Below are 27,121 nucleotides of genomic sequence, written 5' to 3'. Positions count from 1 at the left end.
AATCTTCACTACTCTGCCAAACTGGCTCCAGCCCTTTCTTTGCTGTCCCTGACGCTACCATCAGTGGAGCTGCACTAGTGCTTGAGTAGTGCAGGTAAGTCTAAAGGTTGCTGCTAGCATCATAGTTGCCTGTTACTAACCTTGCTCTGTTACACAGCGTGGCACTGATAACTGTGGTGGCTGTCTGGGTTATGATCAGTATGTATAGGATGGTAGCATCAAGAAGTGAACAAACATGCAGTAAATGACAGTGACCATAAGAAATCTTCACTTAATAGATGGAAGATAGAAGCACAGAAAGTCAGCGATTTACTTCAGGTTACAGAAGACTGCACAGATCACAAAAAACATAGATTACAGAATCCTTGCCTGTAATCTTTAAATGTGTGACAATTTTCCATTGTCTTTCCTCAGACAATCTTAAAAAAAAAAAAAAAAAAAAAAGATCACGTAGGGCTTTGGATACATTAACAGTTCGTGACTGTGCCTTCCAAGTTCAACAACTAATTTTTTAAAAAATAAAGTGTCAGAAGAATGGCTGTACATATTTTAGCTTGTAGTAAGATCCCTTTAACCTCAAGCAGTAAGGAGAACTGCACATTGTGCAGGACAGCACTTGGAGCAAGAAGGGAGTATATAGGTAAGATACTTAGGTGGCAATATGTCTGTGAATGCTAGGTTGGGACAGAGTTTGGCATTGGAAGGTGTGTGAGATAGCTATTGTTGACTGGGAATATCTAGGAAGAACATATGGGATTGTTGGAATGGGCTTCTTACCTGTTGTCTTTGCTGATAAGACATTCATTGCTACTCCTATCTCTTCTCCCGGATACAACAACTAACTTCTTAAAGTCCAATAGGGGACCACCTAATTAGTAGAAGGAAGGACAGACAGTAATTTTTGGCACCAACAAAGAACTACAGCCTTGCTCATATTTCATCTGATTAAATGTGCAATCAGCCATGCTGCTATACTTATTACAAGAAATTCAGGACATTCGGAGCCACCTCTGTACGAATCTAAGCCCAGAGGGAAACATGCATTAAGTTCCTTCTAGGAATCAAGATTGTTGCTCTAACTGCTTCTAGTATAGGAAGGACATCAGACAACACAAAGCACGCTCTACTGGTAGGTAAGGGATGTTAGAATCGCCTGACCACATTCAGCCTTGATATTAGTATTTCCAGCATCTGTGAAATCCTTTAAAGAGTGACATGGGGAGTTGCTTTCTTCTAGCATTGGTCAAGATATTTTGTTCATTACTGTTAAAGCAAATGCCCTGTCTCTGGGTTTTGCTGGGATTGCGTTTAGGTTCTTCCAGCCTCACTGCTTGATTTCCCAACATGTTTATTCCTAAAGGAACACTATGCACACCTTCACAGGCCTTGCTTACCTCTGTTAATTTTCTGAAGCATCTGCCTGTTTTATGAGTGAATGCTGCATTTGTAATCATAATCTAGCACTTTAGAGCTATTAGAAGAAAACAGTTGTAGTTCATAGACTTAGGTATCTCGAGTTTGATATCTACTAAGGGGAGGGAACAAAGACTCCTTTGCTCCACTTAAGGACTCTTAGGAGTTATATATATGTACAACTTTCTTGCTCGCTATAAGATATATATATATATATATATATAAAATAAAAATATATATACGTGTGTGCATGTGTATGTGTGTGTGTGTCTGTGCGTATTATATGTCCATATAGATATGAAAAATAGGCATCCTCACTGGCAAGTAAAACCAAGAACAACGAACAAACAAGCACAGCTCCTGTGCTTAAATATAGTTGAGAACATTATTCAGTTATGAGCTCTTAGTGATCTTCTCAACATTAATAATCAATATGCCAGGAAAATGTATTGTAACACCGAAATGTCCAGCCTAGGAGAGCACAAAAACTGCTTTGTCCTTTGTAAGGGAACTAAAAACAGGCTTTCACAATGCTGCAGAGTATGCTGACACAAGCCCATAAGGACCACAGTGTTAACAGTATTCTGGAACACAGTTAAAACATTTATGTACAAGGCAGGCAAATCTTGTTATGATATGGTTAAGGAGATAATGTAATTGTTATTAGTTTTAAAAATAAATAATTATATATTCATATTTATATGTCAAAGAATACCATCAGATAATTACAGTTTTTTCAGTGACACTATGGAGTGCACTAGCTGAGTAACTGGAAAGTTCTTCACAGTGCTCCTTCCAGCAGATGAAGGATATCTCTTCTAATCTCACAAATAAAAGCAATACCCATCCTTTAAAACAAACAGATACCAATTTCCTGCAATTATATAAAATAATCATCCCTATACTCAATCATTTTTTTGCAAGCAGAAAATTATAAAGCCAAATAGTTTTACAACAATATTTGGGATTTTTTAAAGATGAAATTACATGCTAATAAGCCCCCAGTTCTTTGATGGTCACATAGATTTGTAACTTTAAGTTGTTCAGAAGAGTTAAATCTCTATTGGCTAAAATGGCACCATAGTAAAATATTAAGTGCACTGCCAATCTAAAATGAAAGGCATCTACTGTTTATTTAGCAGGTTTTGCTAGAAATCAGTGATCACTGATCACTGATTAACACTTACACAGATAATCACTGATGGACAATATGTCAGAAATAGGTGGAAGTAGGAGGATAAGGTCTGTATATAAAATGATCTTTTGTAATTTTATTTTAAACGAAATGACATCCAAATACAGCCCAATTACATTAGCAGAGTTTTAAAAAAATGTTCAAAGCTAACAAACTTCCAGAATTAATCTATTAGATTATTAATTCTTTTTTTCAATGACTTTGATTAAGAGCTCAGGCTAAATTCACCTTTTGTATTACTCAGATTCAAAAACATAATTGATCAGGTTAACAAAATAACAAAGGTCTAAATTTTCCTTTTCCAAATTTATTTAAAAGTACAAAAAAATTAAAATGCCTTCATTAAAAAGCCACATTAACATGATTGACAGCTGTACAAATTGCTTTCTAAAACAAGCATTATGGGATGAGTGTTCAAAGCAATGTTAAAGATTCAAAGTAGAATTTTCCCCACTGCCTTTAAGGAGACTTGTGTGGCTAAACTACAATAACAAACAGTTTGAAAGTCTACTCTTAGATTCACCAGAATAAAAATATCCAAAATAACTGTGTCTGAGAGAAAGAGAGGGCAATATTCTATAGTGTGTAATTAGACTCCAGATTCCCAGGATGTAGAATGCTGCTGAAACAGAAAGGGCTTGAGGTTCTTGATATATGTCCAAGACCTATATAGAAAATGAGTAGAAACAGATCCTGTGCTGACAATATGAGCAATCTATACACTGGAAAAGAACTGAGCACTGCAGAGTAAGGCAACCGAGACAAAGCAGAGCTTCATTGCAGTACAAGGAAGGCAGAGTAAGCATTTTAAGAGGTGTTACTTCTGCTACTGTTTAAAATCAGTAGCGGATTAGTATATGTTTAAGAGCTGTGGTTAAGAGGGCTGGAGCTGGAGACTGGTTCACACTCAGAAATCTAAAGAAAATCATTGCTGCAGTCTCTCGCAAAAGCCTTTGTTGATGCCATATTCTTGCAGTCATACAATTGCAATATAATTCTTGCAATCTAAGCTCAAAATGCCTCTACTTAGTAGACCAAGTACAGCAAACAAACACAATAAACGTAGCTTTTTCAAAATACCCAAATTTGCCTCCTGCAAGACAAAGCTCTCACTCTGGATCAAGCCTCTTTTGAAATTTTATGTGAGTGAGCGTGAATATTTTGGTCTATCAAGTCAGTCATGGGTCAGTCCTGCCCTTGCAAAAGATGTAGAACTAGTACTTCATTGGGCCAATTTCTGTGCAAAAGTATGCTGACCTTAATCTAAACTAATTTCTTTGGCATTAGTTTGGATTTTTTAAATGAAGGCACACTTCCAGTTTAGCACATAAAAATTAAAATAAAATGATCTAAAGTATTTGTTTCAAGAACTCATGAATTAACCGAAGTATTGGTGGTTCTTTGCGTATTTGCTACACAGAAAGCCCTACTCACCCCATTTGACACGTTTACTATTACGATTTAGCCTTCCCAGTACTGAGAATTTCTAGGTTATTCATAGAAATATATGAAAGCTGGGGAAAGAGTAACAACAGATGCGCCACAGTGTTGCATAAGCTCATGCTTAAAAATACTAGAAACTAGCTGTGCTCTGATCATTCTTTGGCTTGAAGCGGAGGCATTCTTGGATAGATCAGTTTTTCCATTTGTTCGAATCCCAGGCCAGGAACCAGCCTGTGAACGTAGGGGGTTCGTAGCCTTGCTTCACTATGACAAGGGGCGTCCCCTTATCTCTTCCAGAAGGATCTGTTTCAATATAGCGCTTGGCTAAAAAGAGAGAGGAAATAAAACATGCAAAATATTAGTTCATTCCTGTGGTATAAAAAATACATTAAAAGCCCTAGTAAAAGAACTCAGGGCTATTATAAGAAAGTATTCAATTAAATTATTTCAAAGGCAATGAAATGATGAAGTAATTGCTGCTTTCTCCCAGCTACCAGTGAAAGAATTTTCACAAGATTAAAACAGAGTGATCATTACTCTGATCATTTCCTTCCCATAGAGCCGCGCTTTGGCTCCGGAGCAGGAGAAAGCATTTGCTGGTGCTGTGCAAATGCACAAGCTTCGTTCCCAGTTCTCCCATGTGAGACCCTCAGAACTGTACTCAGTATTGTTTCCCTCAATATCGCAATGGGACATCAGTACGTATCAGTAAATAGAAAAACAACCAGGTAACCTTAGCTCTACTGGGAAATGTCTGCAAGCATTTTCAGCAGGAACTTTGTCGTGACAATTCAGCTTTGTGAAACTGCACCTGAGATGACGTGATTTTTTTCAGAGGTGCATTCCAAATAAGTTGTCTTGATTTGTTCTGGGATAGGAATTTCTTCCTCCAAATTTAGCTGAGTACAGGGTAACAATGTAAGGACTTGAAGATTTGTCAGCATTCCGTTGACTATAAACATTAGTGTAGGGTACAGCTCAGTAAATATCTCCATTTGAAACTCCTACTTTTTTTTCATGGAGCTCTCCTATATACTCTCTAAAAAGCCCTGTAGCCTAGTAATGCTACATAGATTAATTCTACTCTTCATAAACTTACAGATAAGAAACATAACATGAGTTTTAAATCACTTTTAAAGCAGAAAATAATATTCTGTAGGGTTAAATCCTAATAAGCTCAATAGCCCTTTTAAACAGCACTGTTAACACAACTATTTTTTCTATATCATCTTTTTCATTCATTTAAGTATTATTGATGCTACTTCATTTGGAATTAGTCAAATTGATTTTCTTACCAGATTTAACAGATTCTTGTCGCTCAGTTTCATTAGCATCTTTTCCAATCCAGATGAAAACCTGCAAATAAATTGTTACGAGGATTTTATGTACAGCAGGTAAAATCCAAAACAGTTCATTTCATTAGGAGAAAGAACATGCACTATGAAAAGAGATACACAGGTCTCACATACCACCTGTATTTCTTTTCCCTTACTGTAGCTCTATACTCTGAAATCTCGCTCTCTTGACACTGCAAAGTCTGACTTTAAGCATTCTGATACAAGGAACCCTACTTGACTTTTCCATGGATGTCTTTTACGAATTGGCAAGCAAATTACTCTTTAGGTGCAGATAAAAATGCAAAACAGGAGCTGTCCCTGGCTTGAATTCTGCTTAGACATTCACACTTGTGCACTGTGGCAGATGCTACTCCGGGTACCTGCTACATTCCCCACTGAACAACCCAACATCCAGAGTCTAAATCAGCAATCCCCAGATTTTTTTTTTTTTTTCTGTAAAGAATACTTTTAGAAATGAACTACATTTCCAGGGTTCCTTTCATCCTGAACCAGGACATCTCAACCACTTCTATGCATCTCTTAATAGTACCCTCCCCCTTCTCTCCTTCACACATGGACTTGGACAGTCCTTCTTGTTCCCAGAAATCTCAGCCTGTTTTTCCTTAGGTTGAAGAAGACAAGCAAAACATGGAAGCCATGGCCTCCTCCCCCTTTCACTGCAACAGGTGGAGGAATGGGAGAAGGATTATACTGTTAGAAACAGGCATGCTCTCCGTACTCCCAGTAAGTTTTCCTGTCATCTGAAAAGCTCTCAACATTTTCAGTGAACCTGGGAAAATGACGGAGACAATATCTGTCATCCTCCAGTCAGGTCTTCTGAAGAAATCAGAGTAAGGGTCCCTCCTCTGGTAAGTTTTTTGCTAGATGCTCCTACATTGATTTTGTGGCTTCTGAATAGCATCTGTGAAATAACTTTCTTTTTAAAAATTAATAAATTTTAGTGATAAAGTCAGGAACATTATTGCGAGCCTCTCAGAACACTGCTGGGGCTTATACTCTTACAGCTTTCTTTGGTTTTAATGGTAAGTGCCTGCTGTGATCTCATATTACAACTGGAAATTCAACCGTGTATGTTCACACTAGCAAATCATATAGCACAAGAGAAAATATAGCTCCCTCTGATATAATTTAAAGAAAACAAGATCTCTTCCATTCTCACAAACATGACTTTTTCCTGCCGTCTTACATTCTAGGTGGCTGTTAGGAACAAATTTTTATTACCACAGAAAGCAGTGGTAAACTGCACAGCTTACCTGTTCCCAAGCATCCAGCAACATGACATCATCTTCAGCCAAATCATCCTGAGTGAATTCCCCTGGGACTTCCTCAATCTAAAAGGGATGTCAAAATTTTTTTTTTAAATGGTCTGCCAAGATATTCTAATTTTGGAAAGAGCAAAGATTTTTTTAAAGGGATAAGTCTATAAGATGCCATGCAATTCTTTTTGCTCCTGTAGGGTCACACCTCAACTTTATTTGATAAATGTGTGAAGAATATTACACTGAGAGGAAACAAATCACATAACTGCATGTCCTATAAAATAAACTCTCAGTTTGTCAGAGTTGATAGGATATCCTCAGGAGAGGCATAGGTTTATATTGTACTTGTGACTCTTGTAAATTGGGACTAAGGGCTGCCAGAAGAAAGGGACAGGGAAATTTCCATACAGTGACTGGTACCAAACAAACTAAATCAATCTTAAACCTGGTATATTCAATGTGGCTTAGATTTATTAATAAGGAAAAGAAACTGCTTGTATGTGCAGTGGATGAGCTCAGGGGTGAAATGCATATCCAAGCAAACCTTCCATTGACTTGAAAATGCGGCATTCTACTTGACTAAGCCATTGAGGACTGGTCCCCAAAGGAAAGGCAAATTGCTAACTTCTTCCAGTCATTTAGAGTTAAGTAGGAAAGCAGTTCAATCTTCTGTATCAGCAAGAGAGATAATAATTTAGCTAGTGGCCAGCCTGCTACCTTTAAAGGGGATTCAAGGGTTGGGCTTGGTCATGTGTTAAAGGGCCTGTAAGCCCTTTATGGTGCACAGGACATGCTCCTTTCCCCACTCCCCTGGCCTTCTTATGGTGCCTAGAAGCTCAGAGTGATCTGATCTGCTTATTTTTCGGGTGAGTGCTAACAGTAATGGTTCTGTTACTAGGGAGATCCTAGGGGAGATAGGAAATTTCACAGAAGTTGGAAGGAATTTGAAACAAAAAGCAAACAGTCCATAGCCCCCAGCAGACTATTACGGAGAAGCTGGTTCCTATTATTGTATTTTATGAGAGTGTTTTAGAAGCTTGCTAGAGGAATACACGTCCCTACTTCTCTCATAAGATTTTAAAATCCTTATTAAAGGATCTTGTTTGTTTTATCCTTCTCCAAATGAATGGGCTGTTCCTTAAGGAAACTGCGGAGATGGTGGGCAGCTATGTTCCCTGCCTAAGGACTAGGGCATCCTTGCCAGACAGTGTCACAGTCTTGCCTTTTCGAGCACAGTAAGTAATTAAGCCTGATTCAGTCAGGCAGCACTGGGTATTTCTGCTAAGGAAATAAGTCTTCCCACCTCCTTGATCACAGGCCAAAGCCGTGGAGACACAATTACTGGCCTTAAATCTCTACGGAAAATTTCAGGCTGCTAGGGATTTCTGGCAAGGTCTCAGGACGCATATCTTTTCCTCTCTACCACTATCAAACCTGTAGGGGGCAAGGCATTGACCTGCACTTTCTCAGAGAAATGACAGCAGTCTGGCAATGCTCTGCAAGAACGCAATTGTTTTTGATGGGGAAAAAGCCTTGTCTTCTTGCATCTGTAAGCCTCTAGTCCCATGCTGGGAACAGACTCTTCCTGCTAACATCTCCAGTATTTATTCTTCTGTCTGTTCTTTACACTTGGACTGTTTCAGAGCACCTTAACTATCTAGCTCTTGCCAAGCACTGCTAACCACACAAAGAAAAGCCAGATCTCCAAAATTGTTTAATGTTTATTGATTCCCAAGCTAAAGCATACTGGAAACTGTATATTTAAATGGAAGGGAAAGGATCCTTTATATACTTACAACAAATCTGCCAGTCTTATTAGAGCAGCCATATAGACGAGGTGGATGATCTTCAGCCTTTGTCAAGAGTTGTGAAGAGGTCTGGTATGTTTTTTTACCTCCAAGTGTCTTCCAGAATTCCTCTGAAATATGCAATATATAATTTACTCAGCAGTGACTTTTGCATTTTATGTTTTAGCTTCTTACAACACTATTCCAAGAATCCCCCAGAAATGACTTCTTTGTTTTCTCAAAAATGAGTGCGTTTTCTTACAGTTCTTCCTGCAGTTGGTCAATAACAATAAAGATACTTGCTCCCCTTCTAGTCTTTGAGGGTTGGAAAAAAAAGACTACATTCCACTGTAGTTCCTGCTACAGCCCTACAGACTTCCAGGGGATTGCACTGTGTGTGCAGCAGCCAATTCTAGACAGATCTTCACAGAAAATTCTGAAGTTAGATTTTCAAAGGGAGGGAGTGAACATATGGTTCTGCCTACAAAATACATGACTGCAGAAAAAAGTTAGGCCTTATTTCCATGGAGCACTGTGTATACTCAGCTGCCTATTAGCAAGCATGTGGCCTCATACTAACCCGGTTCCTGGCCTTCATTAATCTTAGCAGTCTGGCATTTAAGAACACTGGCAATGTATTGAGCTCCTTGTTCCTCTTCTTTGTTTGCTCCTTTTCCTACCCAGGTGTAGCCAGAGTTGTTTGGCAGTTTCAGAACAAAGACATCATTGGAGTTCAGTGACACTGCATCAACATCAACCTAGATCAAAAATAAGATTATTTTATTCTTCATATTTTCAAATAACATGATCTCTATTTTGCACGCTGATATAAAATGTGTAGATAGATTTTAATTTGCTGTGCTTTTTCTGCAGTGTGTCATAAGATTTATACTGTTATGAAGTAGAGATTTAACCTGAAAGAGAGAAGTGACTGGAAGGACAGAACTTGGGACTATCTTGAAGTAGGAATGACTGTCCCGTAAGGGTCATTTTTTTGCCTATTCATTGTCAGCTGATTATCCACTAAGCATTTACTAACAGTTTTCTCTGAAATATGTAGATTGGCTGTAGTCAGCTATGGCATATTCACTTTGAGTTTGTTAGATAGGCTAGTCATACAGAGCAGTTGATTTGATGTGGAATTCTGTGTTCCTATTAACTACAGTTGGTAGGAACAGATGTTGACTACTTGAAAGGATTAACTGGAGGGGAAGAAGGAGAAGGAGCAGCTACACTATTATCCAAAGAAATATTTGTCCTTACCTCCGCAATCCTGGTGGTGGATGTCAGGTTCCTGCGGATCTGGAAAAGTCGTGTTGGGGGAGCTGGTTTCTGACCTTCCTTCTTTGATGTCCCATCCTTGTAGATAACGAGTGGTTTATTTTTGAACAAGCTCAATAAATGTGCAGGCTCTTTGCCTTGGCTGACTCGGATCTGCATATGTATGAAGAAATGCAATTCAAGAAACAAAAACGACCATGAGAATTATTTTTGGTCTTCATTGAATAGCATGGGGAGTGTTAGTAATAATGGTAAGTATGTTAGCGAGAATTAGAAGTGGTAGAATGAGAAGATTTAAAAATACAATTCCAGAGACATTAAAGTTATTGAATTGCTGAGATTTTTTGTCAATCATGCTAACACAAAGACATCATTCAGATTTGTAACACAGTGTTTAGCTGATTAAAATGGCTGCTATCTTCTGTAATAAGAACATTCTTCTTTTTCAAAAGAACTGTCATTTTGTGGAGTTTTATAGAGTCACTTAACTCCCCTGAAAAACTAGTTTGGAAGTTCAGAAGCTCAGTATTTTAGCAGAAGAGAATGGTTATTTATAATATGCATTATTTATCTGCAAGAGGATGAAAATGATGAGCAAAAATCTATCTTGCAGTGGATAACACAGATGACAAAAATAAACTTCCATTGCAGATACAAAAGACATTACTGCAATTTCAAAGAACATTGAACTATGAAGTATGGCTATTTTCAGGTTAATTTACTGTAAAAGTTGTATATATCTATTTATTTTTCACTTATAACAGTATCCTCTACATTTTCATTCTAAAGGAAACAAAAAGATGACAGCTGAAGGCTAAGCTGCACATAGTTTTTTTTTTTCTATTCAGCTTCTCCTTGCTTTATACAAAGAGAAGTGACTTACATTGTGCATGGGATGAAGGATAAATGAAGAACTGAAGGGAAAAACTCAAGAAAAAAAAAGTGAAAGGAATAAAAAGGGGAACTGCCTACCAGGAATGCCATGGAAAGCAGTGCTGTAGGAAGAAAGGATGTGTTCCTCTGAGGTGTCCTACTCACATTTTGTGCAAAACAAATAGGTTAGCTGGCAGGGTCTGGCCACTAGCAGGTCTGAATTCAGCCAGCAACTGCAAAGCCCTGGGGTGTGAGTGTGATCTCCCGCATGTGCCGTGGAGCCCTCACTCCCACCCAGCTCCCCAGTGCTAGGGAGTCCTTGGCCCCACTGCACCGGCCAAGCCTGAGGGCTGAGATTCTCACACTTCTCTTAGCTCATCCTAAATGTTAATCCCAGAAAGAAATGGAAAAAAGAGGAAAGTGGCATGCTGCTTATCCTGCTGAAGGAGGGCTCACTGATCCTGACCCCAGCCCAGTGTCACTATCCAGCAGCAGCTGAAAAAGGCACTACCCTGCAGTGCCTTCTCGCAGGATGATAGGCAAGGCAAGGCAAGGCCGCTCCAGCTCAGGAGCCTGACACATCACATCACCTCTCTGAGATGCCAGCAAGAGCGCATGGAAGAGTTGTACTGGAATACTGTGCAGCTGAGGATGACTGGGAAACACGATGTTTGTACTGGGCAGCAAAAGCAGATGCTTTTAGTTATCTCACAGCCCGATATACTGATAAAATCACCTGATAAGGATACCCTAGCACATGCACATTCATAGATGTCAAATTGCAGCAGGATTTTACAAATTCAAAATGAAAAAAAAAATCTAATGCAGGGAAGAAAATGCTGAGGGGAACATCTTTTTGCAAAACAAATATTGAAACTTTTTAACAGTGATTTGTACTGTAGTGCCCTCTAGTGACTAAATAAATCAGTACATTTTAAACCTTTTAAATAAGGATGATCCAGATGTTAAGTATAGGTAATACATTCAAAGTATTCATGCATATGCATATAATTTCACATAATATACATATATATACTTGTTTTACTTCATTTCAGATTAAAAGATTATTTTAAGTATGTTCATTGCAGTGACATGGATCTCTTTCAGCTTTAATAAAACATTTTAAGTATGTGATTATTCCAGCTGTTAGTAGTAATATTATTAAATAATATTATTACTGTAGTGTTAGTATTGGCCTTAGGTATGAGGCAAGACCCTACTGTGCTCAACTCTGTCCGAAAATAGAAAATGGACATACGCCCTGGTAGGATGCACCCACAACTGCTGAGGGAGCTGGTTGATGGTATTGAGAGGCCACTGTCAATTATCTTTGAAAGCTCATGGTGCTCAGGAGAGGTTTCTGATGACTGGAAGAGAGAATATGTCACCCTTAGCTTTGAGAAGAGCAAGGAGAAAGATCCAGGGAACTACAGCCTGGTCAGTCTCACCTCAATCTTTGGGAAGGTGATGAAGCAAGTAACCCTGGAAACCATTTCCAAACACACAGGGGAAAAAAAAGTGATTAGCAGTAGTTAGTGCAGATTTAGAGATGAAATTGTGCTTAAGCAATCTGATAGACTTACATGATAAGATGACTAGCTTAGGGGATGAGGGAAGAGCTGTGGATGTTGTTTACTTTGACTTTAGTAGGGCTTTTGACACTGTCTCCCATAACAACCTCATAAACAAGCTGAAGTACAGGCTAAATAAGTGATCAGTGAGGTGGACAGAAAACTGTCTGAACTGCTGGGCTCAGAAGAAGATGATCAGCAACATGAAGTCCAGCTGGAGGCCTGTCACTTGTAGTTTCTCCTAGGAGTTGATACTGGGCCCAGGGCTGTTTAGTATCTTCATTAGTACCTGGACAATAGGATGGAACGCACCCTCAGCAAGTTTGAAGATGATACAAAACTGGGAGGAGTAGCAGATATACCAGATGCTATTCAGAGAGACCTCAACAGGCTAGAGAAATAGTCCGAGAGGAACCTCACGAAAGGTCATCAAAGGGAAGTGCAGAGTCCTGTATTTGGGGAGAAATAAGGCTGGAGGCCAACCATCTGGAGAGCAGCTTTGTAGCAAAGGAACCTGGGAGCACAAGTGAACACGCTGAACATGGGTCAGCCATGCACTCCCGTGGCAGAAAAGGCTAATGGTATCCTAGACTGCATTAGAAAAAAATATTGTCAAGAGGACAAGTGATACTTCTCATCTCCTCAGCACTAGTGAGGACACACCTGCAGTGTTGGTGTGAAGGCTCCAGGTCTAGGCTCCCTGGTGTAAGAAAGATGTGGACTTGCAAAAGCGAGTCCAGCAAAGGGCTACTAAGATGATGAAGGGACTGGAGCATCTCTCATATGAGAGGCTGAGAGAGCTGGGACTTTTTACCTGGAGAAGAGAAGGCTCAGGGGGGGAATCTTATCAATGTGGATAAATATCTGATGGATGAAGTAAAAAAGGCAGAGCCAGACTCTTCTCATTAGTGTCCAGTGGCAGGACAAGAGGCAATGGGCACAAATTGAAACACAGGAAATTCCATCACTGGGAGAGTGAAAATGTCTCTCCATTTTAGCTAGAAGCAAGGCTTCTCTAGCCTAATCACTTCAGCTTCTTATATAATCAAAAGGGGTAGACACAGAGCTGCTCATACAGGGCTATTGCCCCATCAGACACCCAGTTTAGAGTGAATTGCCCCCAGGAGATTCTTATCCTTCAGCCTCCACTAGTTATATGCAGCATCTGTAAAGGTAGGAAGGACTAAACCCCCAGTTTATAGACAGTAGAAAGAAAAGAAAGGCAGTTTTAGAATGTGAAGTATCTATGCTCTTTTAAACATCTGCTTTCAAATAGGATTATTCAAGTGGGAAATGCCTGTTGAGAAAAGGAGTTTGTGGTGCTTAGCTTGATACAGGCATCTAAAGACATCTGCACCTGCAATTACCCACATAGTTGCATGCCCACATGCAACATATGACTGTGCTTCAGGCGTTAGGAAAAAGGACAAAACGTTTGACTTAAAAAGGACTTCTTTCTGTCATAAAACAACCTCTACTGTAGCAAATGGGAAAAATAAGAGGCACAGAAGACAAACCCTTTCACAAAGGGCTATGAATAAGTTTTTATTTATTTGAGCAAAAGTGGGACAAGTCTTCCAAATAGAAAAGGCTAGCAAGTTAGGTAAATCCTAAATTGAACCTTGAAGTTAGTCTGCATTAATATGTGAGGGGGAAAAAAAGGTAAAGATTGTTAATAATAGCTAAGGAAAATACAGAATTGCTTGGTTAAGGTTGTAGATATATACACGGTGGTTTGCAAAGTAATTTTCATTTTCCAAAGATTACTGACTACCAGAAAGGCATTATAAGATAAATACAAGGCAAATACAATACCAGCTGTATGAAGAAAAGACAATAGCTGCAGAAAATAAATTATTTTTATTCCAAGTGAACTCAAATAACAGACAGTTTGGTTTTACCTCATAAATACGTGGATAGCAAGAAGATTGTATAAACACAAGTTTGTTCATATTTTCTTTTAACAAAGCAGATATATCCGTTTTCTGCAATTAAGCAAAGTGGCATGGAGTGCTTAAAGACTGGATATAATTTCTTAAGAAAATTTAATAGTATGGGCACCTGCATAAGGTGAGCTAGGAGGTAAATTTACAGTGCTCCATGTTAACTTCCATGCCATTAATCTGTAGTAAAATGAAAATAATTTCAGGTAGCTCATTCACTGAGGAAAGAAAGTTAAAACATTTCACTACATGATAAATGCAGGCACAGGAGTTGCCATGAGCAGCTGATACTCCCAATATTCAAAAGCTATCTCCTCCTTTCAATTCCCATTATTTTTGCATCTATACCATATGCTGTATTTGTTCAATTTCATCTGAAAGATACTAACCTGCACAGCCTGACCATTCAATAACCGATCAAGCTGAACAGTTAGAAATGCAGATGCAGCCAGTTCATCTTTTGTAGTCTGAGCTCCTTGCCTGAGAAAGAAGAGGAAAAAAAACAAATCAACCAACCAATGGTTAAATCCAGTTTCAGAATGATCCAGAGCTTGTAGAGAAATATATATATATATATATATATAAAAAATGTATACACACACACACATATATGTATATACACACATACTAAATCTAATCTTTAATTTTATACAAGATTCTGTTGTTTTCCATGGGAGATAAAATCACTCTAGGAAAATATCCACATGCTGGAGATCTGTGCAAAGCAGATCAGACATACCACGTGTAGATGATCTGCCCTTTAGGGTAAGTATAGAGGATAATGTAGCAGTCACCCCCATAGAACTGCCCATATGTCTCAGGCTCTACAGGAACCCTGCCGGTGTCTTCCACGCGCCAGATCTAGAAAAACAGAGGAATCACTAGAAAAAGCTGAACTTCATCTCGAGACACTGAAAGAAGCAATTTACTGTGTTGTCCCTTGAACAACATTTGGTTTTGTTCTGAAACGTTATGGAATAAAACCAGGAAAGTTTCTCCATGAAGCTGGTAGGTACACTCTACGGCCACTGCAGAATACTTCTTTGTCTTGATGCCATATGACCATTTCATAATGCCACATTCCACCTTTTTTCTTAATATCTCAAACATGAGTGGCACAACATTATGATCATCATAGAACTATATATCATATGATAAAGGTACATCACAGACAGATAACACTGATCTGCAGATTTCTTTCTATTTGATGCAGTACAGCCTGGGTCAGTTATCATCTGCTCTCCAAAAAACACACTGCTAAAATTATATAAAAAGAATGATTTAGATCTCGGCAGCTCTGGTCAAGTCTAGGTACCATCTGAAACATCAGGTTAGAATCCCAGAGAATATGCCAATGAAATGTAGGTATTGTTCCCTCCTCTCTTCTGCCATCCCAGCATGCAGACCAACCTGGTCCTGAACAAGCTGGTGCAATGCTGGCCTGACCCTGTAGCTCCGATATTGCTACAACGGGGTACTGATAAATTTAGAACTGTGCAGTCATGGCTGGAATCACACGCTACACATGATGCTACACATCTTTTTCCTCCAAATCCAGGCTAGCTAGGAGACCCACTAGAGAGAGAGTTCCTCTAGAAAGTAGATACGATAGATACATGAGGGACAAAGATACAGAATGAGTTTCTAACTCCAGGGGCAAATTTTACCATTCCAGATTTCAAGCTGATGTGAGGTAGAAGTGTTCCTTTAAAGTATTGTTTTAAAATGTATTACTTAAAAGGGGTATTACTCCTGGTCTTTGATTTGTACTGATGACTTACACCATCATTCATGAGCATCAGAGCATTTCACAAAATAGCATGACTTAGCAGACAGAGAAATTCCCTTTCCTCTTAAAAGTAGCTTTTTGGGTGGTAGGAGTACACAGTAGGCACACAACAGTTTAAGTTGCAAAACAGAAGAAAGTACAGGTGGATTACAATTTAATACAATATAAAAATTACCTCTACTTTCCCTGAACCATCATCTACCATATTATGTTTGGCGGCCATCTGTGGAGACTCATGTAACTTGGTAGCATCAAATTCAATCTGCTCAATTTTAGCCACTCTCTCTGTGACATAAACTTTTCCAAAGCCATCACTTTGATCTTTATCCTTCCAGTCTTTGAAAAACTGTTTGAAGATTGGTGTTTCACCTCCTTCTGGAAGAACTTGAATCTGAAATGAAACAAGACATATGAAACAGAAGGAAACCAAAACAGACTAATCTGAGTCTGCCTCTTTCCAAAGCATAACACACAACCTCCTTCTTCCAGAGAAGGTCTCTGAAAAAAATAGTGATACCAGATACAGATATCCTCTTTGGGATAAGAGACCGTGCTAGGAGAGCGCTATGATCTGCTTAGCTGGGGGGTTCTATGTATGGGATGGTACATGGATTTGGTAATATGAAAGGTGAAGCTTTTAAACTGATTTGGGAGCAAGAGACAAAAGAGTCTTAATTTAAATGAATGAAAAATAATGTGTATGTTATTGACTTGTCCAATCATTTGATCTTTTCTACGCTTTCCCGGTCTTTGAACTACCTTAACAAAACCAAACTTTTCTGAATGATGTGTTAGTGAAATATTGCTTCTTATCTGCCCTTAAAAATACTTTCACCAATTTAAAAACAAAGCCTTTAACAGAGCTTATTTTTTCCTGGTATCATCTCGTGAATAGACCACACCTGCGTGTTGGCAGGATAATTCATCTGCTGTATGAACTCTTCAGCATTCTTCATGGCTGCCTTTCTCTCTTGTGGGTTAGCATCTTTGCCTGGTTAAAACAGAAGGATAACAATATGGTGGGAAATGGGAATAAGATCACTGATTCTGCAAAAGGAACTGTACAGGGAAAATCTCAGAATGAACAAGATATCCTTGAGCGACGTTTTCTTCCACATTGCTCATCTCAATCTTGCACAAAGACAAATGCTGGTCAGCATGAGTAATAAGATTCACACAAAGTCAAAACTTTGTGGCCAAAACACAGCATCTTACTTTTAACATGGTCAAGAAGAAAAAAAGAAAGATCATTTCTTTTTTACTTAACGTGTGTTTCTATCAAAGAAACCCACTTATGATACCTGCTTGGTTTAAGCTATGCATCAACAAAGAACACACGGGCAACCTTCTCTGAATTTTTCCTTGCTGGACTATAATATGTTAAATAATGCTGCTCTCCAGAACTGCCTTCCCTTTATCAGCAGCACCACTGTTACACAATCTGAGAAGATGAAACTCCTATTTAATCCAGCCATGCTGTACAATTTATTACCACTTTCTGCTGTTAATTGCTCCTTTTTCAGCTAAAGATATTAGACATCTCTGAAAGTCTCTGTGGGATGATTTTGTGTATCAGTTCTGTGTCCCAGCTCGCTGCCAATGACTATTCTCCGGAGACCTCTTAGTCTAGTAAGATTCTCTGATAAGCTATTCATCACAGTCAACTTTGAATAAGACTATTAGCAAAGTAAGTCACACTCCTCAGCTTAGTGGTATGGAGATTTCCAGCAGAAATGGTAACTGCAGCCTCCCAGTGCAAGGTGAGACTCGCAGGCTAATTCCACACTTTATTCTTGCCAACAGCAGCAAAGTGAAGATGCACAGAGGAACATGTGTGGCCATATTCAGAGGGCCTAAATTGTATATAAATGTCTGGTCTTGTTGGCTTGATTCTTCTATGAGCCAACAGGCAGGGAGTGGAAAGCAGGAGTCAGGGGCACAGGCCGTCTGAGCACAGTGCCCAAAGAATGGTCTTTTTTAAAGCAGGCTTCCCTAACTGCAAATTAAACATTTAAGCAAAATGCTTACAGTGCTTCCTGGATTGACTTCAAAAGCTTGACAACTGCACTGATTAATTATTTGCTACTGCATATGGTAAAAAGAAATGCAAACGCCATAGAATAGACATCCACAGTCAGAGAAGAGGAGACACTCTACAACAGATGCAGTGGTAATCCTGTAACACTCCAGCCACAAGGAGTCCAGACCTAATCCCTCTGCAGCAGTCTTCTCCTGGGAAGTGCTCAGCCAAAGCAATTACACACACTCCCACGAGCACTGAGGATAGCATAGAGACATGTTTGCAGGAAAAGAAAGAAGCATCAAAGTATTTATAAGCTTACACTTTTAGTCAAAACATGAGATACAGACTGTATTAACCACTCAGCTTTAAATTTAACACCTTCTGCAGCATACGGAAATGCAGTATCTACCCATTATCAATCCTTCAATTTCTAGATTTTTTTTTCCCCAGTAGATAGATATTTATTGGTGATACATAAAACTTGTAAGATTCTTTATGGTTGCTTCATAATTGCCACACGCTTAAGCATTTAAGTGCCCAAAGTTACAGATGCCCCAAAATACTCAGGATACTTAGACAGGCCTCAGTCTTGAGGCCCTTACTCACATGAGCAATCCCTGTCCACTGACTACATCAAGGAAGAATTGCTCAAGTAAGAAATTGTGTGCAGGGTACTGTGTCCAGCCAGTATTAAATTCTTACTAGTGTCCAGCGGGCATGGTGTGGACTTCAGATCTGCGTTCCTTATACACCTACAACAGAAGTCATCTCTTACCTTTCCACACAAAGATCTTTCTTGCAGCGCCATGGTCCAAAATGAAGCACTCTTCAGACAAAAGCATAGACATGGAGAAGGGGTTTTCCTCTGCTACCACTGACACCTTCATGGATCCACTTGCATCTGACACCTAAGAAAGCAGTCATTTCATATTTAGATCAGCTCTGCCTTTTATAAGCAAATTATTTTCCCCTCCTCAAATTGCTACAGAAATCAGCAACTATTCTTATACAAATGACTGTATAAAATTTGTATGTTGCTGGAAAGTAAATATGGCTAATGACTTTTTCCTTTTCATTTTATGTCCAATAGAGGGAGATGTGGTGTCAATTTTAGTGACTTTTTTGGATCCTTGTGTCACAACTTTTTAAAGTAAGTCTTTTTTCAGCAGCTCGTTTCAACTCATTCAGTGAACACCTCACAGTTAAAAAAAAATCCATATTTTCTTAAGTCCACACTATACACTTTACGGAGTTGGTGGAGCCTTAAGCATCATCTTCTACAAAGCAACCAGAACTGAAGCCAAAAGCACATTTACACGTAGCAAAAGACCATTTGAAATCATGATAAAATAGTCCAGCACTATTACAACTGAAATATCCGCATTTACAATCTATAGTTCTGTAATAAGAAATGGTCATATGAGACCTGTTGCAGCATCTGCTTTGTAACCTTCACCACAACTCCCAGTTTGTTCAGGGATTCCACTTCAAAATTCAAAATTCATTCCTGTATGGCTTCAGAGGCCAGAAAAAAAGTTCTATACTATTGTGGCTTTTACTTTTCTAGTAGTCTTCATTTCCCTTCCTAATTAAATTTTCATATTAATTTTAAATGTCTTTTTACCCTATGTTGTGTATTATGGAAACACAAGATGGAAATTACACTGCATATTGAAAATAAAAATAAACGCCTACTTTCAGGAGAGAGGCTTATAGCAAGTCCTCACTTTGACACTCACTGTTATATTGCAGCACATACAGAATTTTGTTCATAGAATTCTGTTAGCAGGATTTGTGAACGTAAAGGAATTTACTAGATATCCACAAAATGTTCTGAGATTTCTTATGATTCAAAATTCACCGCAAGCACTTTATATTTCCTTATATAGTTAGCTCTAGATATATCACTATATTTCTAAATTATTGTCTTTTTACAACTGCCCTGACCATACATGCAAAACTACTACTTTTCTTTCTTTTCCTTCCCCTCCCATAAAGTAAGCCAAACACCCTGCTATGAAAGGTGAGAAACACGTGCCAGATTCTTTGGAACGATGAATGGGAACTACACGCAGGCAGCAGGGGCAAGAAGCGGCCTTGCAACATCAACGGCCTCATGCAAGTCTCTTGTAAACCCCGAGACCACAAACTGCGGGATGCAGAGGCGCAAGCACAGGGGTGATTCACCCTCGCTCGCACCTCACAGCGGCCTCGAGCTACTACAGATGGCACCCGAAAGGTCCTGGGCAGAGCCAGGAACGCTTAGTGCCGCCAGGATGTTGCCACACTGACTAAACTCTTTATCTCCGTATGGGATGTAGGAAAGTGACTTTTGTATCCTGCAACGCAACCGCTTTGCGTGAACAAAAGCACCAAATGCTGAAAATGGGGGTCCAGAACTCAGTGCTGATGAGCGCATGTAAAAAGAATACTCTTCATGAAATCTTCAGAAGAAAATTTTTTTTTTGAGGGGGGGGGAGGCACAGAAGAAAGTATTTTCTAGCTTTTCATTAAATATTCTCCCTCTTCTAGGTATGTTTTTACTCCTTTTCACTCCTTTTCTCAAATGGGAGAATATGAAAGAAACGGTGGCTGTGACAGAAGAAGAAAACACAGAGCCGGAAATAGATTGTTGTTTCAGTTTTGTGGCTTCTTGTTAAAAAGATCAGTGAAATGGAACATTTTACATTTCAATTTAAACACAGGCCTTTTTGTAAAAGGGATCACCTACAAAAAACTGCGTCTGCTTTGGGTCTGGTAACCAACAAAATGCTTTAGATTCATGGTTATCTGTTAAATTAAGTCATAGACTATTTGTTGAATAATGTGTTGAATGAATATCACAATACTCAATAATTTATTTAAATTGTTATTGCTGACATTTTGCCAGCTTAAAGAAATATGTAGATCCTTTGACCATATTTGGAAAGAATAAGCTATTCTCACATCCTTTCTAATAGAATACCACTAATTTTTAACTACTTCCCTATCTCTATTACTTAAAGAGAACTGATTGTATAGACTTTATATATAATGTAATATATTGTTAACTATAAGAAAGAATTATGAGCCCCTTCTAAGCAAGAACAGAATCCATAGCACGACATAAGGACAAATCATAACTTCACTATATCTAATCATAAAAATCTCCCTGATTTAAATGGAATAAAAATTGTATCCATTTTGTTAATAGGCAATTTTATGACATTGGCACTGTCCTACTTATTATCAAGCCATTGGATGAGGAAGGAGGAAAAGACTTCTGCAAAAGAAAGGAGCATGCATTCAAGTTCTTTTGGATTTTTATTAGAAAAATATTACATAATTGTTCCTCTCTCAAATTCTGCTAAGAATAACTAAGTCATATATGACTACTAAAACCCTAATTTTTAAGGCCTAGAAGACATGAAATATAGTTTCCTGCTAGCATATTTAGTTTGTTTCCTGAGTAAACAGGACTGTAATCCAGTCAGACAGTCCAGTCGCTATTAAACAGGAGGAAAGCTTTGTTTTACTTTAACTGAGCAGTCTTGACGGATGTCTTTGAGGATTTTGTCTATGGACTGCAATCAATTAACACAATCGGAGTTTTATAACTGAAGCCAGAACTGCATATGCAAGGGCCCTAACTCAGGGAAAAAAAAAAGAAAAATTACTTACCATATACAATTTAGCACTTCTCCTGTTCATAATATCAGCTGTCTCATCATCATCACCACCACTTTCAGGAAGCTCTGGCTTGTTTCCTAAAACCTGTAAAACAAGAGAATAATAAATTCAATGCAAAGAGAGTCTAGGTTCCAAAGTACAAATATCTAAGTATTGTCACGTGTTGTTCCAGTAATCAATTAGTCTGGGTCATCTCCACTCATAATCAAATCTAAATCCAAACTCTTCAACGCCTTGTTCAAAAATATATAGGTAAATTTAAATTAACTGCTGTTAGTAAGCAAGGCTTCATCTGACAGTTTTTGGAATGACTATTCTTGAAATGTTTGAACATACTAAAAGTAGACAAAGTGAAACAAATGGGTTGAAGTTATCTTTAAAGATATTTCAATTGACAATAAAAACATCAGATTGTTAGCTCAAAAATAATAAAGTTGCAGATTTTTAATATCATTTTAATGAGGAAAAAATAGATAAGTCCTCAAAAAGAATTTATGAGGTGGAAAAAAACATTTTCTTGCTCCACTACTATCAATTGTAACACTGTGGTAGTTTAACATCATAGTTTTACACCATGGATAATCTTATAACAACTTTTATTAGCAGAATATAGTAGCTCATCAAGAACATGTAATGGTAATCAGGTAGTGACTATTAGATCCTGGCTACTCACTATTAATGATAACATTTTTCCTTACTGATTCATATATAACCAGACCCAAATGTTACAAACACAGTTTTATTGATTTCATCAGGATTATGTCCCAGAGGGGAGGTGAGAGTAATTGATATGTCTGAGTAACTAAATATTAATCTCAAATACAAGGGAAGTAACAGCTTTGCTGTTGACACAGTATGCTTGCATATGGCATGGGGCTGCATGCAAAAACATTGCAAATATTTGATAACAGGGAAGCCTAACAATGCATACAGCTGCAAATAATTTGTAAGAAAAAAAAACACAGCATAAATATTTAACATAAATCAGCCATCTATGGCATATCCTGATGTGGTGAGCCTGTAAAACACAGCACCGTGGTAAATGCAATTGTTCCAGTTTAATCTGAAATATTTTACCTGTGATTTGTGGAAACCAAGAAAGTACTGCCCTGAATCTTTAAGAAAGATATAACCAGTAGTTCTTTAATAGCCATCAGTCAGCAAGTCATGGATTTACACTATGTGGCTGTAGATTTGCTAATGTATTGGCCAACCAGGGCTATATTTTCATAGCAGAGTGCTGCACTACTACTGAATGACTAGTTGAAGACTACAGGCATATGCAGCAAACTGTCACAAGTTTTCTGAAATGTTTCCTCCATTAGTTTTCACTAAACTGTAGCCTACACGCAAGCTGCAGGGTGTCCAAGAAATTGCATCTGTTGCCTTTGCCATGCGTGGGTCAGAAAACTGCCAAGTAACAGGCAGTTTCTTTACCCAAACACGTACTAAACAGACTCTGAACAGAACTTTTATAGCATTGAAATATCAGTGAAGATCAAGAGGGTAAAAAACTCTTGTTAATAAAACTTCCAAAAGTCTGTAATCATGTACATGTTATTTGCTTTATTAGATATTTTCAACAAAATCCCATTCACACTCACAAACTGATTACTGACACAGAGTTTTAACTTGTCATATATAACAAATACCTGTGGCTCCACAATTATTTTACAGTTTTGTTGTAAATGTAGCTTAAGGATATATATATATATATATATATATATATATATATATATAGTGTATATATAGAAAAGCTGCCTTCATGCATAGATGGTTACAGTTGTGAAATGAACTGTCCAGAAAACAGCTGATTCTGGCTTCTGGGCAAATCTCCCCCCACCCCGATTCCTAACTAGCAGCTTGTACAGGAGCTTCTCCGACCAAGCGCGCTCCAAGCCCTGTGCTTCAGCCTATGCAAGCATGAAAGAAGTGTTACTGGAAGGCTCATTTTTATAATTCCTCTGCAGTTCCTCAGAGGGGCACAGAAGGAGCCTTGACGGTACCCCCTCTCCATTCAAAGTCAGAGTTGCTTGTAGATCCTAGCGCTTCGGTGATCTTTGTTAAAATGGGCCAAGATGTGCTTCTCCCAATAGGTAAAGAAATCCAAGACTTCTAAGGGGCCAAGCATCCCGCTCAGCTGTTAAGAGTAAGCCTTGAGCTGAATCACTAACAGATACACCTGTGTGCACCAGCATCAAAAACTGAAGATGACACAGTCAAAATAACATAAGGCGAGTGAAGACACCAGTCTCATGGTGTGAAGCAGTGCAGCATGAACTGTATATACTGTATATATCAAGTGACATGGTATGAAATACAGTCACTATGCTTTCATATTGCTAGGAACAAATTATGTCACTCCCTGAGTAGATTATTATCTGACCGAAATTATGTTGTACAAACTTAAAAATAGGAGAGATCACAGAAACACAAATTTCGTGCTTACACAGAAGGCAATTTATGCTGAGAAAAAAAATCTTAAGTTTTTCCCTAAAGAAATTTCTTCCCCGAGAAGTCCTCTTTCTGCCTTCTAAGGCGAGTTCAAATGATTTGGCTACTTCCACACATATCCTTGCATATGTTCTGGATTTTATGACAACTGATAATTTTATCAATAAGATCACAAAGTGTATATTGAACTATTGAACTGTTAACTCCTGTGCTGGAATTGGATTATATAATTGCATAAGCATATGGATGGCTAAGCTGTGACACTACAGATTATATAGCTGATTCTCACGTGATGTATCAAAAAGAAATTAGTCATGCCAGTTGAAGCTATAGTCAAAGGCTACCTAAGCCTGATTATTCTGCAGAGTTATACAATAAAATGACTTAAATCAACAGACAGTTTCAAGGACATCGCATGTCACGATCGTTATCTACATACACCCAGTTTCATAGAAAGTCTGTGGTAGCTAGGTACCTGGGACCTTGCTCTGCAGATTTCTCCCTACTCAGGCAGCCAGCCAGCCTGCTCTCTTGGATCTTCATGTCTTTGGGCCGCGCGTACTGGCAACCCTGGGCTGGGCTCTTCTGGGTTGCCTGGAGGGTGCGGGACACTGAGCAGCACCACCTTCCAAAAAAATTAGACTCACAGATCCAATCTAAACAAATTTGAGAATGCCTATGATCTCTCTCCAGTAATGGCTTAGACGCATTTCCTCCCAGACTTCCAACCATGCAGGTGACTTCAGACCATACTTCGTGCAAATATACAGCTATAGATTCACACTTAGGTTTTGCAACCCCCTCCCCCTTTTTTTTCTTATTATTAATTGCACTAGAAACACCTTCACTTTAGATATAGTCCTTAGAAGTTTGTATCTCATCACTTTACACGTTATTCATTGATTAGCTGTCAAACCACTCCTCACCCTCTGCTGTTCGATCACAGAATTATGCTTGTTCTCTCCTGACCATTGCTTCCTCTGTGCAGGTTTATGAGAGTCTTTAAGAAAAGCTTGAGCAACTCTGGGCTCAGCTAAGGTCCAAATAAACATTACTTCAGCTATTCTGCCATAGCTGCCGGTGTGCACAGTCTAGCCCCACAGTATATATGAGGTTGCTTAACCCCAACCCATCGAAGGTTAAGCTACTTCACAGTTGTTTCAGAATAGAACATGTCTACAGACAGCGGCCACAGAGCTCAGCTTGCCTCATATGGCTATAGCCGAACAGCATAGGACTGCTGCATGTGCATCCCGTTGGGGAGGTAACGTGTTTCATCCAAAGCATTCATCATCTCCACACCTTTCATCTTGTCTATGGGGGATATACCCAAGGAAGTTAACCTGTATTATTTTAAAAGTTGTTTTAATAAGTTCTGTTAAAATTTTGTGTTGACACTCAGCTTAGTGAAAGGAAATCACAGCTATAACCAAAAGAACATCAGTTCCTCTACAGTAACTGCCTGAGTTCGCTCTTGTGGTAAATGCAAAGTAGCTTATCTCATCTGCCAAAACCATAATCCACTTTCTTCTTGCTGTGTGCACAAGCTCTTTTCTATATAGATCTGCACCCTTCTCAGAGAAATGCAAAATACAGAGCCAAAGCTTTTCCCGACAAATTAAACTCAACTCCTTTTCCCTCAAAATGAATAGAAGAAATCACAGGCAAAACGTTTCTAATCCGTAGGGATATGACAATGTTAAAAAAAAAAAAAAAAAAAAAAAAGCACATTTCAAAAGAAGAAATTTAGCAGATTTCATCTTCCTTACCAGAGAAGCCAGCACAGCATCGTAAAGTAGTTAACATTTATATTGATTTAATGGGAGCAAGAAGCTTGGTGAGGCTGGAAGACAGACTAAGAAAACAACACTTGAAGAACATGTCAGGTGAAGCTTAATTAAGGCAATCTGCCATGAGAAAACCAGTTTCATACAGTTTAAGTTGTGTATACTAGCACTGTGTTTATGTTTCTTCTTACCATACACAACTTGGGCCAAATTTCTGGGTTTAAAACTGAACTATTTGTTGCTGTGATCCAAAGTGACTAAATCTCCAAAAAACTAGAATTCCTCTCTATCATGCTGAGCAACAGAAGGGAAGGAAAAAAAAAAAGGCAAGTCAGATATTTACATTTCATGTAAATTCCATCCCAGGTCTTGGAGGCCTCAAATATTCTGTTACTTAATACTTTTGGAAAACAATCAGGATTAGTAGTCCAATATTTACTTTCTTGCACCCTCTGACATGAACAAGTCTATCCTGCTACTACCAATTCAGGGTACACATTTATGCTGTGACAGAGAGTAGATCTGTAGTGCAGGATAGTTAGATCTGAACTGTAGGCACTGGCTGAACTCATCTGCAGAGGAAAACTTGGATTTTTATTAGCGTTTAAAGTAGAATAGAATATTACAAAGAATGTTTCCCTGAAATAAATATTGCCTCAACTCTCAATTCTCTAGCCAGTAAAAGGAAAAAATCCAATTAAAAAAGGAAAGGATAAATGCGTGGCACTGGCAAGTAGCCACCTGGCTGATCCTGAGTGCCAGCGTTGCCCAGAGCATCGCTGGGCAAAAGGGGCTCTAGGGCTTTGCTGTGAAAATGGCTGACCACAGGTTCATCTCCAGTCACTTCTGCTTACTGGTTCTCATGCCCAAGCACAAACACTCCAGAGGATACTCTGGTCCAGGCAAAAACTACTTTAGATAATTGGTCAGATTATGAATAGCTGAATTTGCTTATTTCTTGATTATTGTAACTTGAATCTCTTTTCATCAGTCAAAGCAAATATTCATAATCTTCAGGAAAACTACACTTCTACATGGAAAAAATCCTTTCACTAAACTGCTCCTAGGTAGATGGCAAGATATCTGCCTGAAATTGCCTATCACGAGCAATTCCAGCAATAATAGAGGCCATTACACACCAACCTTGAGCAGAAAACCTCCCACTGGCCTCAACAGAGATTAAGACTGAAAAGACCATAATGTATTGAGAATCGGACAAAAATATTAAGTTAGCAAACAGTCCTGGCATTTTGTCAGTTTGGTTTTATCCATGTAA

General features: G+C 38.6%; 1 protein-coding gene across 2 annotated transcripts in view; it reads right to left on the bottom strand.

The window, feature by feature from the left end:
- Positions 1–2,949: 2,949 nt before the first annotated feature.
- Positions 2,950–27,121, bottom strand: part of SCIN (scinderin) — a 68,453-nt gene continuing 44,281 nt past the window's right edge. For both annotated transcript variants that reach the window (XM_062567775.1, XM_062567776.1), the window contains exons 5-16: positions 21,596–21,688; positions 18,711–18,843; positions 16,815–16,903; positions 16,088–16,303; positions 14,863–14,984; positions 14,513–14,603; positions 9,719–9,889; positions 9,036–9,213; positions 8,465–8,586; positions 6,663–6,740; positions 5,347–5,407; positions 2,950–4,375 (exon numbers count right to left, since the gene is read on the bottom strand). In XM_062567775.1, coding sequence (XP_062423759.1) covers positions 4,242–4,375; positions 5,347–5,407; positions 6,663–6,740; positions 8,465–8,586; positions 9,036–9,213; positions 9,719–9,889; positions 14,513–14,603; positions 14,863–14,984; positions 16,088–16,303; positions 16,815–16,903; positions 18,711–18,843; positions 21,596–21,688 — 1,488 coding nt within the window. In that variant the 3' untranslated portion in view covers positions 2,950–4,241. The remainder of the gene's footprint in view (positions 4,376–5,346; positions 5,408–6,662; positions 6,741–8,464; positions 8,587–9,035; positions 9,214–9,718; positions 9,890–14,512; positions 14,604–14,862; positions 14,985–16,087; positions 16,304–16,814; positions 16,904–18,710; positions 18,844–21,595; positions 21,689–27,121) is intronic.

This window comes from Rhea pennata, chromosome 2 (assembly GCF_028389875.1).
Source record: "Rhea pennata isolate bPtePen1 chromosome 2, bPtePen1.pri, whole genome shotgun sequence".
Classification (NCBI taxonomy): domain Eukaryota; kingdom Metazoa; phylum Chordata; class Aves; order Rheiformes; family Rheidae; genus Rhea; species Rhea pennata.
This window is presented reverse-complemented; position numbering and strand designations above follow the sequence as displayed.